At 39.2% G+C, this 18,373-nt stretch overlaps 2 protein-coding genes across 3 annotated transcripts in view; one reads left to right on the top strand and one right to left on the bottom strand.

Moving 5' to 3' along the window:
- Window positions 1-7,805, top strand: part of LOC117606056 (uncharacterized) — a 56,509-nt gene extending 48,704 nt beyond the window's left edge. Inside the window, exon 3 of the mRNA XM_034328037.2 lies at window positions 5,956-7,805. Within this exon, the coding sequence (XP_034183928.1) occupies window positions 5,956-6,302 (347 nt within the window). The 3' untranslated portion in view covers window positions 6,303-7,805. The remainder of the gene's footprint in view (window positions 1-5,955) is intronic.
- Window positions 1-18,373, bottom strand: part of qin (tudor domain-containing protein qin) — a 161,143-nt gene that overhangs the window by 58,846 nt on the left and 83,924 nt on the right. The window lies entirely within an intron of this gene.

The raw sequence follows: 18,373 nt of genomic DNA on the forward strand, positions 1-18,373 counted from the left end.
GTCGTCGAGGGTGTAGAGGAAGATTTGGGAAAATTTCTTTTTGCAAATATTTTTCTTACGAGATGCAAAAATTAAAAATTATTCTACAATATCAATTTGAACAATGATTATAATATTCAATATTATATAATTTTAATTACTTTATCTCACAATTCTCCCAGTATCAACGCTTGATACTGTAAAAGTTCAACAAAGATACAGAGACACTGTACATCAGCATCATAGAGATCCCCGTGGAGGAAGAGGAGAGAGAAGAGCGGAGGGGTCGTGGAAATTGGTCGTTCGCGAGGAAACGGTGCATTTAAATTCGTTTCTTCGTGTCCCTTCTTTATACGACGGAATACTATCTTTCGACAAGTTCCCTCGGTTTAAGCGAGCGCTTTATGCGATTGCGGAGACGCGGAACGAAAGACGAGAAATAAATACATAGACGGTTATTGCTCGCCGAGGTATGCCGCGTATTGTCTCGTTCCTCTTCACCTGGAACCGTTTTTATTCCGACCTCTGGCGTCTGGAAGATTGCCTCCAAGGGCATTTATTAGACTCTATCTAGGTCTACCCTCCAATTTCCTCAACTGTTTTTTTCAAATTCTCTCAAGGAATCTCTTTTTTTATTTAAACAAAGCAGATGAATTCAAAGCTACCCCCGAAAAGGCTTAAAAATACAGTTTTTCTATTTTGAAAATTCTTCGTACGGAGAAGAGGAGTGTTGTGGAAAGGGGTCTTTGCGAATGGATTTATGAGGACACGCGTGTAATGGCCGATTATAAAACAGACGCGGTAAATTAAATGTTACTTGCTGGAAGAGACACGCCTTTCTTCTGGGGCGAAGCTGATACCAGCTGCCTGGTAAAGTATGACCATGAAGATAGGGTGAAAGCCGTTTAGGTTACATTTTGCATGCTCCTTTGAACGAGGGTTTAGTCGATAGAATCGCTGTTTGAAAGATGATTCTTTAACCCGTTACCTCAAGATTTCTGTTTCCGATTATGTGGAACCATGGTAAATTAGCATGCGGAAATGAACATGTGATAAAATGTTTCTTCAAATATTTGAAAAAATAATTTGAAAGATTCATTTCAGTAACTTAAAGGGTTAACTGTTTAGAAAAAATATTTCAGTACAGTTAAAAATTTCCAAAAACATTTTCCTATATGAAAAATATGATATTTATAGAAGCAATAAAAAATGTATAAAATAAGAATTTAAAATTAAATTTGAAATCTAAGGGTTAAGAAAAGTATTAAACATCAAGGAGCATCAAATAACCACTTCAAATTCTTTCATTCTCCCTCTGAATATCCCGTTCACCCTTTTCTCGAGTAGCAAACCGATAGCACGATATCCGATTATATCGTGGCGAGGATGAAATCCGTTCAATCCGTCGTAATTATTTTTCTCAATGTCGATCCGATTAACGTGGTCCCAAGACGGACTTAAGCGTTTCGAGGATTCCGATGGACCGGTCGACGGAACGGAGTCTCGCGTTACGTCGATTATCGATCACAAATTCTGGGACAATGGGGTGTTTCGTTGTGCAGCCAGTCCACCGCAACTCGTCACGCCACCCCTCGAACACGTAACACCTATTGTGACAGAGGGGATGTTATTGTGGACGGCATTTTCCGCAATCCCCATACCCAAAGATCCTGATTCTAACGATAAATGCCATAGATTTTTCTAACTTTAGATTCTGCAAGTTGCGAGTTCGTCCATTAAGATTAAAATTTTTATTTAATTAATTAAACTATCAGAAGATTTGTAAAAAATATAAGTATATTATTTTCGAGGAAATTTATTAGAAATTTTCTTTTCCTAATTCTTTGATATTAAAAGAAACACTACAGATCAGAAGATAAAAATTAGCTAAGAAATCCAAAACAGATAAAGAGGAAGAATAAAAAAAAAAAAAGAGATGGAGGGAGAGCAAGTCGGGTTGCGTTAAATCGATATAGCACAGCGTAAACTTATCTCATTGTCTTAACGTTCCTCTCTCAATCTCTCGAAGGGTTGCGACGGAACCGACCTACCCCCACGTTTCGACCCCTCCACCATCGCACCACTCTCGGATAGGATAATGAAATACCCAAGAGCCCGGGACGCGACCTCTGCACCAGAGCAAAGGCGCCAGATCCTGCGGGAGCATTCCAGGGGCTGCAGGACCAACGTGGCAAGGGGACGAGGCCAGAGAACAGAGGCTTGCACCCTCCTTTTCCTACCACCCTCCTGCTCACCGGCGAACCCGGTTCAACCTAACCGTAGGTCTCATTTCGTGCGTTTCACGACGCGTACGAGCGAGCACGCGCGGACAGAGAGACGAAGCGGAAAAGGAGAGAGGGGAAAAAGAGATAGGGATGGAGGGAGAGAAGGATGAGACAGCAAACCTCGTCCCGTTCGCCTGACTGACTTTATGACGATGGCTGCCACGAGGAGACATAAAAGAGAGAAAGAGGGAGACCGGGTTGAGGAGACAGTCCTGGTTGATGCATTTTCCCGGGCGTTCGTCCTTCATTTGCCAAACAGCAGGATAGCTTTCCATCCTTCGAAACGAAACGATCGGCTGGCGAACCACCCTTACCACCCTTCGGCTATTTTCCAACCTTACCGTGAATTTCTTGCACCGACCATCCAGTACCTTCCTTACAATTTCTTCCCCGGCATGGTGCTACTTCGAGCTATGATTTTTTTAAGAAAAATTAAATCATGATGCATAAGTTATTTTTGAAAAAATTAGGATAGAATTAAAGATGGTACTCTGGTGAATTTTATAGTTTAGAAAATCTACTAATTTTTATAATACGATTCCTCGAAACACTCACCCCTTAAAACGCACTGGCAAATTGCAATCCCCAAAGTACAGATACACCAAACTCGAAAACGAGCTGCTAACCATAATCTCTCATGATATCATTCCACAACCCTCAACCGTCGCAACATAATCGTACCTCCAATTTGTATTTACATCAACCCCTATAAAATACCATCCTAATCACATCCCCTAGACGCGCATTAACATTCCAGCACCATGGTTAAGCGTTAACAAAAGGGTAGCTGGAGGAAGTGTAGTTATATCTACCGGCGAAGGAACGAAATAATTAGAACGATCGTCGACGCGTTACGGAAGGGATGAAAAGCCGAGAATATGCGGTGTTTCGCGTCGCCGAGGCGAGAGTCCTGGGAAGTTATAATTACCTGGACAACGGCGTACTCGCGACGGCGACGCGAGGCGACGCGACGCCTCTGAACAAAGGCGTTAGAGGAGTCGATTGAAAAGGGAGGTGAGGCTGCAAGGCGAGAGAAAGAGGGACGCGTACGGGACGTTTATTCCGTGCGGGTACACGGAATCTCTTCCGGTGACAAAACAGGTCGGACAAGCGGCGGAAGGTGCGAATTTCGTATGGATGTCACCGCGATACGGACGAGTTTGCGACCATGCTGGAAAGTGCACTCGCCGTCTCTCTCTAGCTGTCATCTAGCCAGGATGCGCACCGTTCTGCTCGCAGCAATAACAAGCGTATTCCTCGCCCGGCGAGATCCGTGCGCGATGTGCAACCTGAAACTATGCTGCTCGTCGAATGAGATTCGAATAGCTATGGGGCAGGAGGAACATCGAGCGACAGGGTGAATGGAGAAAAGGGAGAGACAGAGAGGGTGTACCAAGTGATGCAAAGTTGTTTAGACGGACAACGGAGAGGGGAAAAGCTTCGCACGGTTGGTTATAATTCGTTAAGAAGCTTTGCCAGCGGACCGAGTTCGCGCGTTCCAGCACTCTCTCTCTCTCTTTCTCCCTTTCCGGTAATCCTTTCTACGACTGTTGATCGTGTTCCTTTGGCTTTCTTCATTTTTTCTAGACATCAGATGATGCGAACCCCATTTTTATTAAAATTATTGTATTTCTGGGAATTAATTTATAAGAGGTAATTTATCATCTGAACACAAATTGATGGCGGACCATGGAGAAAGACCCAATTTTAAATTTCATCGTTTCTTAACCAAATGCAAGTAATTTCTCACGGAAACTAATAATTCCTGCTGAATAAACCTTCTTGAATTTTAACAATCAATCGAACGAATGAAATCTGGCGAAACGAGGAGAATACAAGAGGGGATAAATACGCGAGGGACGGGACGCAAGGGGTTGCCGTTGTATCTGATCTCGAAACGATTGATGTCTCATTACGAGCGACTCGAATCGATGAAATCCCATGGTATTATTCGTTAATGGATGCCGCCGCTAAAGAGAAACATTATTGGCAACCGCATTACAGACGAATCGGAGCACAAAGTATAATCTTGGGAAAGGGAGGCACGTTAAGAAGCTTCCCTTCGAAAAGAAGAATTCAAGAATGTTTCCATACGAGTTGATAACGATAACAACGAGGCGAACCGATGGCGATAGCAAAGAGACAAACGTGTTTATCACCAGGCTCGTTAGAACGATGCTACGTAAGAGAATGAGTAAGACGATGGAAGAGAGGAGGGGAAAGGAATCGGTAGGAAAACGTTCTTTGATTCGCTCGTACACGACGAGTTTTGCTTATTTATTCCGGCCCAGCAATTCGAGACTGAAGGCTCTTAGAGCAATTTCCTTCTTTACGCGAGCCACTCGTTGTGTTTTCTCGGATATTTGTTGATGCTCGACCAGCTTGCTTTTACCTTCGTTTTAACGGCGTTCCAGTCGCTCCGCTGGATGTCTTTACAAATTCAACGGGAATTCTTTGGATTTCAATTAGAATCGCTGGAATTGTGCGTGGAACAGGATAGATTCCAGATACGAACAAAGGAGTAACGTTCTTGTACATTTGATTAAGATAATTAATTGCCAGGTGAAGATGGGGGTGGCAATATAATTTTTGGATAAATTGGATTAATTTTCAATATCAGATTTTATCTTTTTTAAATCTTAATAATTTCTCAATTTAAGATTTTAAGGTTTCAAGGTTCTAAAATTCTAAAATTCCAAAACTCCAATTTTTCTAAGGTTCTAAGGTTCCAATATTCTAAAAATCTAATTAATAAAGCTAAGGGAGCTAACCTACTCCAGAAACAAATCTTAATCACGTCAATGTAATTGTTGCAATTATTTATCGACGAATGTGTTAATTAATTCAAGCATATACGAATATCGTGAATAATCGATGGATTAAACGTTCGCGACTGGTTATCGTTGGTTGTAAACGATTTGAGAGACGTTGGATGTACAATTGGCAGTCAGTCGACGAACGTCGATAGCTGGCGGGGTGCCTGTGCTTTGTGCAGGTAATACAGGTGTCAGGTGAGCCGAACACGTACGGTGCATCTCGGCTCGTTGCATTTCCAGCGATTAATCGAGGATACAACTAACCCGACCAGTCTGCGGACGAAGCTTTGCTTCAGCCTCCACGGTATATCCGTTCATGGAAATCATGCAGCCGGAAGCGAATCGGTTTTGAGGAAGGGACTACGATCACGGTGTTACTCATCTCTCTCTCTCTCTCTCCTTGTCTTCGTCAGCCGTCAACGAAATCGTCCTGTATCCTGTTGTGTCGGTTAATGAGATTTCCGGATGAAATCCCGGCTTCGAGCTTCCTCTCTCTTTACCTGAATAATCGTAGCCAGAAACTGAAGATCCGATTGGAAAAGGAGCTTCCGATAGCTTTCTTGGAGGGTGGTTTGTCTGCGGTTTACTGTGGTGTGTCGTTTCGGATTAAACTATCTCTGTTGATCGTTCCTTCATTCCAATATCAATGGTTTATTTAATTTTATTATTAAAATATGTGATGGATCTTTTATCATTTCAAATTGAAATTTCAATTATTAACGTGGAAATTTTTTCTTATTTCTATTATCTCTCATTTCGAACACCTAATGTAAATATTTCTAATTAGATAATTTCCAGAGATTCTAATTACACGAATTCTAGTTTTAGAAAAGTTAGAATTTAAAATTCTAGCAATTATTTATTTATATTTTCAGGTCGGGCAGGAACGGACTACCCGGTGTTAGGCAAGGTACCCTACACGAATTTCTACTGCGACGATCAACCGTACCCAGGTTTTTTCGCGGACGTGGAAACGAGATGCCAAGCGTGGCATTACTGTGACATCGACGGTCGACAAGCGACATTTTTGTGTCCGAATGGCACGCAATTCAGCCAAGCAGTATTCGTCTGCGACTGGTGGTTCAACGTCAGGTGCGAACTCAGCCCCAAATTATACGTTATCAACAGCCGACTATACGGCAGGCCCACGGAGAGCCCGACGAGACCGCATCGCCTCATCACCAAGGAATTGCTCGAGAATATTTTTGTCAGGCGAAAATGAACGAGATTCTAGCGTTTTTCCTTTGATGAATAAACCACTCAGGTTTTGAGATGGTGTTGTCTGATGGACAACAAAATTTTGGGAGGAGATGAGAAGATTAACTGAATTACAGAGGATGGATCAGTAATTATTAATATTTTAATTATTGGAATTTTTAGGAGAATTTTAATTTTGTGAAAAATTAATAGAGATAAAGGTGATCTTCTAAATAAAATTTTTCCATCTTTCAGTTTGAACTTTTGCAAAATTATTATAATATTAATATTACTTAGAATTTTCTTTAATTTTGTATTCTCTCAATTATTAGTTATATTGAATTTTTGACGTAGATCACTAGTGAACACCCAGGATATTAATTACTGGTCCACCCTATAACAAATACTTGTTTTTCAATGAATTCCAGAAATTTATCCAAATTTTGTCTATAATTCAGCAACAGCCAGTGGAAAATGGATACATTAAAAGATAAAGACATCTACATACTTGATTAGTAAGATATAGTACTTAAGGGATGATGGTTGTTTTGAATAACTATGTGAAATGAATGATTGATACTGTATGACTGATTTAATGATAAATACTAAATAAGTATACTGCAATAGTTAATGTGTGTTTGAAACGAGACAATGAATGTGAATAGTTGCTTTTTTCGATTAAGATTCTGTTCGAAGTGCCACTGAAATCATTTAGTACACTGATTATTACTCTAGAAAGATGTATATGTGCCTTGGAAGAATATTATACAATATAATTTTGCGAATGGTGAGACAATGTATTTGTTTGAAATGTAAAATGCGATTTGTTCATTCTAGATTAAAATATAAATTTTCTCGATTAAAGATTAACCACCCCCTTCCCAAAAAAAAACAAATCATTTCAAAATAGAAAATATTAACATCCAGGTAGAAATTAATCACGTTCGTTCAAGCACCGATGAATACTCGAACGAAAGAAATAAATTTTCCCTGGAAAGAAAGAAGAATACGAGAGAAGAAGGGAAGGAAAGGTTTCACGAGCACGGTCATGGTAATAAAAGAAAAAGATCTAAAGAGGACTGAAGAGGACATCCGTCTACGATCTTCCCTTCGAGTTGGTTTGACGCGCTGCTGCACTCTCGGTGTGGTTCTTAATCGTTGATGAGAACGAACCAGAGGATCTCTCTTCCTCTTTCACCCCCTTCGCAACCCACCCTTATTCGCGTCGTGAAAATAAAGAGCTTTGCCAGTCGATCTTTACTGCTGCAAGTATTCCAGCCAGGTAATACGCGATGGAAGGTGCACCTGTGCGAAAATCAACCAGCCATGCTCTGATCGATCCATGAATCGAGACGCTTCGTATTGTAAACAAGCCTGAATGTCATTATAAACCTAGCTGTTGTAAGGAAATTTTGTTTGGATAAATTGTTCTAGAGGATTGAACGAAATCCTTGAAGATGAGATGCAATTTTACATTTTCCTGTCTAGGCAATTATTATTTTAATTTGGGCGATATATTTCATTTTTTTTTTAAATTATGTCACTCATTTTCAGTTGAAGAAGAATGTATTCTTCTAATACCCGGATCAATCAATTGATCAATAGATGTAAATACGAAACAGTTGATCCTGTTTATTCGCGTTGCTCATGTTTTCGCGATGAAGCGTAGGTGTGTGGTGTTGTGTGGCACAACAATTTCCCGGTTCCATTATTGCTCGTATAATCGCGATCTCGTTTCACATGTAATCGCAATTGTTGCACGTATGACTGATCGTCAATTGGTTCGTTGCTAACCGAAGCGTCAAGCCTTCGGGCGGACGCGAAGCAATTACGCGACTGTAAGACATAAGCTGATCGAATGTATACACACTGCAAATGGTACTCTGCTTTCAATTGCCTGTACTCGTTGCAATTGCAATGAATAATCAGTCGAAACATGATTGGTGCTCCTCAAAATCAATTTTCCAATCTTTCTTCCTTCATTCATATCAAACAACTACAATTTTTAATTTATAAAAAAATAAATAAATAAATGAAAATTATATCGACATGAAAGTAATTTAAATTTTTCTCAATAATATAATAACGATTCAAAATATAATATCTGGAAATTTAATTATGAGGCATTTGGAATGTGGATATAAGAGCATTCGTTGATTCTACCCCTAGCGTCCCAAATGCAGGGAATTATCGAGTGCTTATTCTACTAATTGTACGATAACTGATGCTAGAATCATTATTTTCCTCGGTGTTTTTATATTGAACAAAGGTATTATAAACAGATACTCATAGAAATCGCTAGAAATGATTTGACGTTGAATGTCGCAGACGGAGAGTCGACGAAATGAGAAATTGGTCGGGCGAGGATCGTTTTCAGGCGACAGACCGTGCACGCAATATGTCGCGATCGAACGACACACGTCATTACTAATTGCCGGCAAACCTATCGTTGTCGTATTTCGTTCGGTTCGTCGTGCGTGCACAATTCTATTAGCGGATATCGATTCTGAAAGCGTTGACTTTTGATCGAACGTTGCTCCGCTTTTGTTCTCTTTGTTTTCTATCTCGTTCACCCTTTCAGATGGTCCCTGTAATTCAGGTGCATCGATACTCGGACCAATTGAAAAACCGCCGAGCAAGAATTCTATATGAAAACATTTTAATTTATTATTTTCCTATTTCATAATAAATTCACTTTTTTTTAATTTATGCATAGGGGAAGCTGCGTTGTTTAAATTTAATATCATCTATTCAAAAATTTAATTTTAGAAAATTAAAAGAAAAAATTTGATTTAATTTATTTATATAAAATAAGTGGAAAAATATTGAAGAATATAATATTCATTTATTCATCTCATTTTTAATTAAAAAATTTAACTCAACAGTAAATTTATGTTATTACTGGAATTATTTAAAGTTACAGAAACTATCAAGTTTATCTTAACTGAAATATATCTGTTAATGTAAAAAACACGTAAGAGATTCGTGGAAGATACGACTTGAATGCAACGGAACGACGAACCTTACGCGAAATTAAAGTAAATTAGTTTCAAAAGTTTCCGATGCGATGTATCTTTAACGAGACAGCCCGCCCTTTAGTAGCCATTCGCTAATGAGGAACGGTTGACGAAGAAAATTGCTGAATAATTAAAAGTTGCTTTTTGTTGAAAATTACGCGATTCCTCGGCACCCTGACATTTCGAAAATTATTGCATCTATTAAACTCGTTGAAGCTGTCTTCTTTATTACAATAGTTAACCGAAAAACCTATATTACATTTTTTGAGCCTGGAATTAGAATTTTTTAAATAAAAATTTTTAATTTATTTTTCAATTACCCTATGATCTATATATCCAACTAACCAATCCGTAAATTATTCTAACAACATCTGAAGAAAACAGATTGAAATCATGAAATTTACCAGGACCCAAAGCGATCATCTCAACTCCCGGGTAACAGCAGCATACACTACCGTTCCCGGGAAGAATCTTCAAAGAACTCGTCCGATATAAGCCATAGAATTCACAGGTAGCCTCAGGTGCGTGCACCAAAGTCTGATCGCTTCTTCGAGCGGGGAGGGGTTGTACCTTATCCGGAGGGTGGTCGTATTTCGCACACGAATACAGGAAATCGTTTATCCAAAACGGTCATAAAGCCGTGGCCCGAGTGAGAAGAGCATGGAAAGAACGATTGTCGCAGCCGATGGACGAGGATTGGCGGAAGTGTCGAGCGAAGAAGAGGGCAGAGGGTTGTGCTCTAAGAATCCATCAACGAAACTGGTAATCAGCCGGGTCGAACCACTTCCATGGATCCAATCTCGTCTAGCATTTTTAGTCCCGCTCCTTATGCCCCCTCTTATTCTCTTCCTTTCCGTTCTACTTTAGCCGGGCTTCCGCTTTCTGTTCGCGCGCATGCAACCCCGTTCTACCCCGCGATCGCGATACCGCCGTGCCAGCCAGATTCTCAAAGATACCGAAGATAGGCGAGACTTTGTCGGCAAGTTTAACTGGCTCGTTAAAAGTTCTCGATATCGCGTTAGATTCCGATGGATATAGCCGATGGAGACATAATCCCTGGATTGTAATCGTAAAGTTGAAGGTACGTCGCGCACGAAGAACGTATGGTTAAAGGAAATCATTATTTAACATTTTCCAGGTGAACGACGCGAGTCTTTTCATACAAAGAAATCGTTTTCTTTTATTTTAGAAAGCGAAGGACCAACTTGGTCCTGGAGAACATTCGTCGAAGAAAGGGTAGTTTTTTTTCTTCCTGCAGGACGTAAAGTCTGAAATTGAGGAAAAGTGGGACCGTGTAGAAAAAAACAGGGCTGGTGTCGGGGGAGGGTAGGATGCAGTGGCCGCCTTTAATTGCAGGACTCGCGGCACTTTTAAAGCCGGATGCAAATGGCCCATAAAACTCGCCGGATCCGGAGGCTGGGCTCATTTACGAGCGCGGAAAGTTTTTAGGTTCGGCCAGGCGGTGCTGCGCGAACGAGAGGGCCTGTTTTATCGGTCTACGAGTTCGAAAGTAATTCTCTTAGTTGGCGGTGAGACCGACAGACTGCGATGCCGGCTTAACTTTCTCGAGGAGAGTCCAACAGGGCCAGCTTTCTTACCGATCCTTCCCGTAAATCCCTCGATCCCGGTCAGGATCGGCGAAATTCCGCGCCTCGGATCAAAACCGTTCCATTTCGAATGATTTCTACTCTTCTCCAACTGTGATCTTTGACCAAGGAGGATAAATAGATTCTTCAGGATTTTATGATCCTTTTTAGCTTATCGGGTCTCTGACGATTTTATCGTAATATTTTTGAAAAATGTCCAAGCTAGGATGAAGGTATCGGGTGTAAAAATAAAATGTTAAAAAGATTTTTCAAAATTTGAACATTTCAGCTTTGAACCACTTTTAGAAGAATGGCAATAACTTTTACAATTCTGAATATTTTTGTATACAAAAATTATATTAATTTTTGCCAAGAAATATACTTTCAAATATGATACCACGAGTTAGAAAAGGATCATTAGTTCCTACCCAAAAAATTCCCAAAGGCACACCTTATTTCAACCCCCAAAGTAGGCATCAAAGACGTCACCCTTTGCTCTAAAACGTCCCAAATTATTTACAAATTTATCTATCTTAAAATGTAAAAGAAATATCTCTGCACAATCAGATCTATCGAAATACCAATATATTTCCTCGTTGACCGTAGCAGAACGAGACAAGACATCCATCGCGATGGCAGCGAGCGAGCTAGATATATCCACGTTCACCAGCGAATTATTTTCGTTCGCATAAACAAAGTCACGACTTGAAAGGGGAGTTTAAATTGTTCGCTAGTTTTACGTGCCCGCGGCTCTCTCTTCCCACACCCCTCGCACCGGTTACCCTCCTCTTTCTCTCTCGTCCCGTTTCAACGCTAGCCACCCCCCTAACCGAGAGGGCATATCTCGCTTGCGCCAGGCGAACCATCGTTCGATCTTCCTCTGTCCCGTAGCAACCAGCATCCCGGCGTTGTTACTGGTGCTGTTGCCGCTGTCCATCAGGAAAGATCCCGGGATGCGAGCCTGCGCTTGAAGCCCATTGATTAACCGTTGTCTGCTGCATGTTGCGAGTGGCCGGAGAGTGAGTGACGAAGAGGAGGAGACAGTTCGGTGGGGTTGATCGAGGGAGAGAGAAAGAGATTCAGTGGCCACGAGCAACGTTTATGAAAACTTTCTGCATCGACTGCACCGTGGCCACGAATAAAATAACGCCCCGCGGATTATTCCAAAACCCACCCCCATACAGCCGTTTCCTTCTGCCGAGCTACGCGACCAAGTTACCCACGAATTAGGGTTGATACTTCATTTCTGCTCGCTAAGGATTTTTTCACTTACTCAGCATCTTTGATTTTAATCATCTTTTTTTAGATATTTTAGAGATTAAAACTGATTTTTAATTTCTTTCTTTATTACCAGTAGAATTTGCATACTAATTGTTTTATTGCAAAATTATAAATTATGAAATAAATTAAATAAGGGATGATACTCTTCTAATATTTTCCAGTGGTATTTGGTTATGATAGAAAGTATTCGGGTTCAAATTGAGTAAGATAGCGGATGTCTGCGAAGAGGGTAGATCCACGAATGGATTGTTCTGACTAAAATACAACGTCCAAACACAGAGTGACGCAAGGGAAAGAGAATAATGGCGAAACAATGTGTCTGGTATGAGTCCTTACCGACTAAATAATGAAAAGTTACTCGTCCAGGGTTGCTACATTACGTATGGGTGAAAGTTTAAATGCAGAGCATGAGAAAAGCCATGTTCCACGATTTCGTAACGTGTAAATGCTCGGTTTAACGTGAGCTTGTATGGTAATTCATCAGTAGGCAACCGTTAAAACGGTGAATCTTCATTTACAGAGAAAAAAAATGTTGGATACTCAGATATTAACTACGTACATGTTCATTTAATTAATTAGTATGTAAATTATGCAGAATATTTAGCATAAAATTAAAATTGTAAAATAAAAAGATTTCATTAAAACTTTTCATAGTGAACCGTCTAAAAATTTATAATCACTGATATATAAATTATTATTGTAAATAATTATAAGTTTCTTTAAAGAGTAGCTCTGAAGATTCATTTTTTACTACTAATATAAAGTTCATCTATTTTAAACTCACCCCAGGAGGAACACCATTCTACCAAGAGGAATTTCCCATCTTACCTGTAACAAAAAGAAAAGCACTCTATTAGTATCTAATTTTGTTATCCAAACCTTATTTTATTTATTTCATGAAATAGTGTTATGAAAACTTATAATAATCGTGCCAAGAAACAATCATAATTGTTGCCCAACTTCCTAAAATACCCAAACACTAATGCAGCTGAAATCCTAAACATAAGATTTTTCCAGCATGAAATCCCACCCCCGTAACCAGTTGTTGCAGACACGGAGGGTGAACAACCCCCGAAAGGCGCAGATGATCGACGCGGTTTCGCGAAGAAAGAGGGCGCACACGGAACAGGGATAAACATCCATGGAGGGTGAGCGAGAAAAACACGAGACGAACAACGTTTTCCAGAGGGTGGTTGGGGATAGGAGAGACCGCCCCGAGCATCTACGATATTTATTTTTCCCCGTATTTTTTTTTTATTTTTTTTTTTTTTTTCGAACTCTCTCTGCGCGCTCCTTTTATTTTTGCGCCCATTTCGTTCGGTTTTTTAATTCGTCCGATATTTCCTGGTCGTTCGCATGTTAATTTTCGGCGACCAATGACGCGGCAGGCCCGCGGGCCACAGACGTCGATGATATTTCCCAGCCAGCAACGCAGCTAGTTGCCCGGTAAAATTCTCGATCGGCTGTGTACGCGTTTCCACCATTTCCACCCCCGCTGCTCTACCTTCCTACTTGCATCCCCTTGCGCACCCCCTGTACCGATACCCACTTGCTCGGATACGTTATAACTAGAATGCGGATGCTCAGGGAAATTGATAGATTTAATTGCCAGGTAAGATCCGTGAAATTTATAGTTGGATGAATTACAATTCATAATTCAAGAAATTTCAGAAGTAATTATATATTTCATTATGATAATGGAAAAATTAGATATGATTTAAGTGATCCAGTTAATGGAATATTTAAATTAGCCATTGGTTAATATTTTCAGTAGCTCTATTAATTGCTTTGAATTCAATTTTTATGTTAAAGTAAAACTATTGATTCGAACTGGGTATCTAATAAATTAGAAACTTAATATAGAGCAATATACACTGTTTAGACAACATTTAATTTTAGACAGTCTGAGACTGCATTCGGGTTTAATTTTATACTGAGTTTCTTCTCACACAGTCTACGAATAAATAATTAGCAAAAATTCAGGATCACTTTGCCTCATAAATATATAACAAAAATATTGCACGGCTATTTATAATCCAAACAGAATTAAAAATCAATATCGTGCTTGTACTCTGATGTAATGAACAGCTGCCTGGACAGCTGATGTATTGGAAGAAAAAGAGAGAATAAAGATTGAATGCAATAAAGTTGGTAATTAATTTTTCTATTTTTAAATCAAATTTAAATAACATAATTATAAATCTTTATTTAAGAATCCCTGGCAAGGTACTTGAAGAACGATTTTATTTAATTACAAATAACAATTTAAATCGATAACTCATTACTGATTGAAATTTCTAATAATTTTCTTTAAAACATACTATTAAACAAACATATAATTAATTTCCTTTAATTTCCACATTTTCTACAATTACTCCCCTCCTGAAACATCCATTTATAAACACTAATGATTATTAATTGTCTTCAACTCATCATTAACACTTTCTTCACTCGTATCTTAATGACACGTGAGTTTCTACAGTAGCCTGGCATCTATTTTATAGAAAATCACACTGTTTATCTAACTATCAATTATATTAACTACTTGAAAGTGCAATCTACAGAAGCAACTAACGTTTAATGCAAACGATATGCTAGATTTGTTAAAGAAATAAAATTCTTTCCCGATGAAACTTCCTGCTACTTTGTCTCAAGAGCCGAAGTATTAAAAGGATTCAAACAAGTTCGTAAATCACATTTGCATAAATTAAAAAGCGATCTTCCCGTGTTATCAAACTTTTACGTGCTTTCACCATGGAAACGTGGATTACTTTTGATCAGACTTCGAATTCGTGTCATCGAACACAAACTCGCCTTCTATGTCGGCCAATGTCAAGCTCAGACAACGCTGGCTTTCTCTTCTAGCTGCTAGAAGATTTAAAGATACGATTCTTCATTTCCAGCAAGGTCGCTTCCTCGTCTTTTCACTCATGAATCTTGCGTCTTCAGTGCTGACAGACCACGATCTACTCGAAAGTAATCGAGGATTGTTTAGACTTAGATTTCTTAGACTCTGCTTTAAGTAGGATTTTGAAATTTTGAAATTAGATCCAGTTAAAATGAAATATAATAAAATATAGTAAATTGAGTAAATAATATGGTAAATTAGAAATTTTCATCTGATATTAACTAATGAATTTCCTTGAAAATTTTTATCAAAGGAGCCTGTTGCTTTCGCCGCAAACGTTTTAATACCACAATTAATCTAGTCTGATGAGTCTGTAAATCTCTGACAGGAATAGAAGGGACTCCAATGCCTGGTAACAGCCATTCACTTCCGGCATGCGTTCGGGCGTCGAAATCTCCGTATTCGGAACATTCAATTCAATTTCTTTTTTAATAACTATTTTCTAAAAATTTTGATTCATTCATAATTCACTGTTTTAAGGAGGAATATACCTTTCATTGATAAGAAATGTAAATCAAATGGTTCTCCTAAAATTTTAATTAACTTTTAATGAAACACCGTATATCGTTCTAAATAATGTTTGTAAGAAATAAAATAATCATAATAACAAAATTACATCTTGTTACCATGAAAATCAACTTAAACCTCAATTACCCTTTTCAAAAGATCACAAAAACCTCTTAAGTAACTAGTACAGCAATGCACTCGATAAATCAAGTTACACAACTACTGATAGTAAAAAGCGTAACATCTTCACTTTCCATCGTGTGTTCTACGCTCTCTGAGCTCATTACCATCGTTTATAATTGTATTAAAAATCTTGACAGCCTTATCGAATCGTGTTGATTTATCATCCATCAGTATAACCAACCAACTGTAGTGGTAATTAAAGCAAAAACAAGATCAACTGATCCTTGTTCTTAGCAAAAGATGATCATTCTCTGGATTCGCCTTTTGCGATTCACGTGAAAGTTGCAACGGGATAAGAGAAAACAAAAATGACCCCCATTCGAGAGTCCAGTTTACGTGTCTTCTCGAGCATTCGAGACTTCGTCAGTGAGAGAAACTAGGTAGATTCGAATCACTTGTACCTGTCTTCTGATCGAAGGGGGACTCGTTAGCCCACTAAATGTTACACAGAAATGAATGGTACTTTTTTTGGTTTACAAAGATCATATTTCTTTTTCTTATCTTTTATACTACTAGTCGTATACGAATGACGACCTTAATAAAAATTCAAAATAAATTTTGAATTTTAGATTTTTCAGATTCGTAGAAAATGATTTTCATCAAAACCGACGAGCAATAGGATAGTTGCGGTGCCGGGAATATGATTAACGCGTTTGAAAACGTTCTATTCCTACAAAAATTGCCGGCACTGTGGCTTTGACAGCCGCGTATAACGCCCTTTTCCACCCCGTGTTACCCGAATACTCTGGTAATTCCTGCGTTTTTCTCTAACCGAGCAAACCACCACAAATATTGTGCGCGAACGAGAGGAAGCGTTTTTGTTTCCGTTGCTCGTTTCAGCTCCACCTTTTTTTTTTTTTTTTTGAGTTTTGTTCCTTTTTTTCCTCGCCATGAGCACACGGACAATCGAAATACACGGAGAATTAATATTTCCTATGGCGATACAGATTGCACCTGGTTCGTTTACAGGCTTGCCCAGTGGCGTGGAAATTCGCCACGAAACGATCTTTTTTTTCGGCGTATATCGCATGTAACGAAATAATAGGTACATCTGATTGTCGCTTCATAGGTGTTTCGAAGATAATCGGAAAATCACGTTTACGAAATTGAAGTTTTCAAGGGAAAATCGATGAAAATACATAGGAAGTTTTTCATTGTTTTCTTCTAATTGATAATATACTATAGCGAAATGATTAACATCCCCTATAATGAAAAATAAAAGAAAAAGAAAGGCATCGAAACTACCTTCAAAAGGGGTGAAGAAATAATGGTCGATTGGTGGTTGCGTTGGTGCTGCCCCATTGACTAAATCGCGTTTAAACGGCTGTGAATGCGTCGACCTATTCCCCGGAAACACGTGTTCCTCATCGAATTTCGTTTCCATCCCCCCGGTTCGACTTGCTCCGTGTTTCCACGCACACAGAAGGGAAGCGTTTAGCGATCGGTCGACGCGCGTGCACGGTTCATGGAAACAGATCGAACGCAGGCCTGCTCGCTCGCTCGGTGTTCCTGTTTGTATCCTGTTCGAAGGCAGACAGAGGAAAGCTGTTCTGGATCGCTGGATACTTGCTGCTCGCCCGGTTGCCAAAGGATACTCAATCGCATTGCGCTGTCTCTTCGTCCAACCAAACCCCCTCAAAACGTTTTCTCTACCCCTCCTCTGGCTCTGTTTGTACCCTTTCTTCGCAAGTTGCACGCATCGATGAAGATAACGATTGTTACTTCTCTACCAGAATTTCTGTTTCCCTCAGGGGGTGTTTTTTCAAATTTATTTTTTGTAAAATTGTATAAGTTATAATGCTGATTTAATTATTCCACTGAATTTTGTAACTAATTTTGCCAAGAAACGATTTTCATTGCAGCATGCACTTTCCTGTCCAAGAAATAAAAAATTAAGAATCACCCTCCATTAAACCATGCCCTTATCAGCTGAAACGTACCAGAAACTATTACACGTCACAATGGTCACGTGATTGCGCAAGTTACACACCATAAAATAGCCGGTATCGTGTGCCAGAATCGTCCAGGTACACGGTAAACACGGTTCTCGCAGAGGGTTGTGAAAGGGAAGAGAAAAGTTTCGACGCGTTGCCTTTTGTCGTGAAACACGCGAGCTGGCTTTCGTATTATCAGCTCGCACCGCGTGTGAAACGCTAGAAAACAAATACCATTGTAATTCCAGTGACTTTTTCTACGCTTCATATGACACCCGATACAAGGCAGACTGTCCACCGGCTCGTGTCGATGAAAAGCAAATCCATTTTCAGCCAAATTACACGCGCCTCTATACACCGGGGATTTTTCGTTCTTTTTGTCATTAACTCCTCGCATTTTTCGATTTTAATCACGCCAACGTGGATAAACGTGTCGATGCCTTTTAACGAAATAGAGAAAAACATAAGGATATTATTATATTTAAAAATTTTATTTTGCATTCTGGATGCACTTTGTGTGCATCTTAATTGCATTTTTCTGAATATTGGAAGCCTAATATTAAATTTAAAAATAATAATTGTCGCCTTCTATTTTATACTGACTTTTGAAAATTTATTAATACATATTTTCTGATTCTAAAAAAAATTCTCTATTAATAGCTCCGCAATTAAACACATCT

This window comes from Osmia lignaria, chromosome 1 (genome assembly GCF_051020975.1).
Source record: "Osmia lignaria lignaria isolate PbOS001 chromosome 1, iyOsmLign1, whole genome shotgun sequence".
Classification (NCBI taxonomy): domain Eukaryota; kingdom Metazoa; phylum Arthropoda; class Insecta; order Hymenoptera; family Megachilidae; genus Osmia; species Osmia lignaria.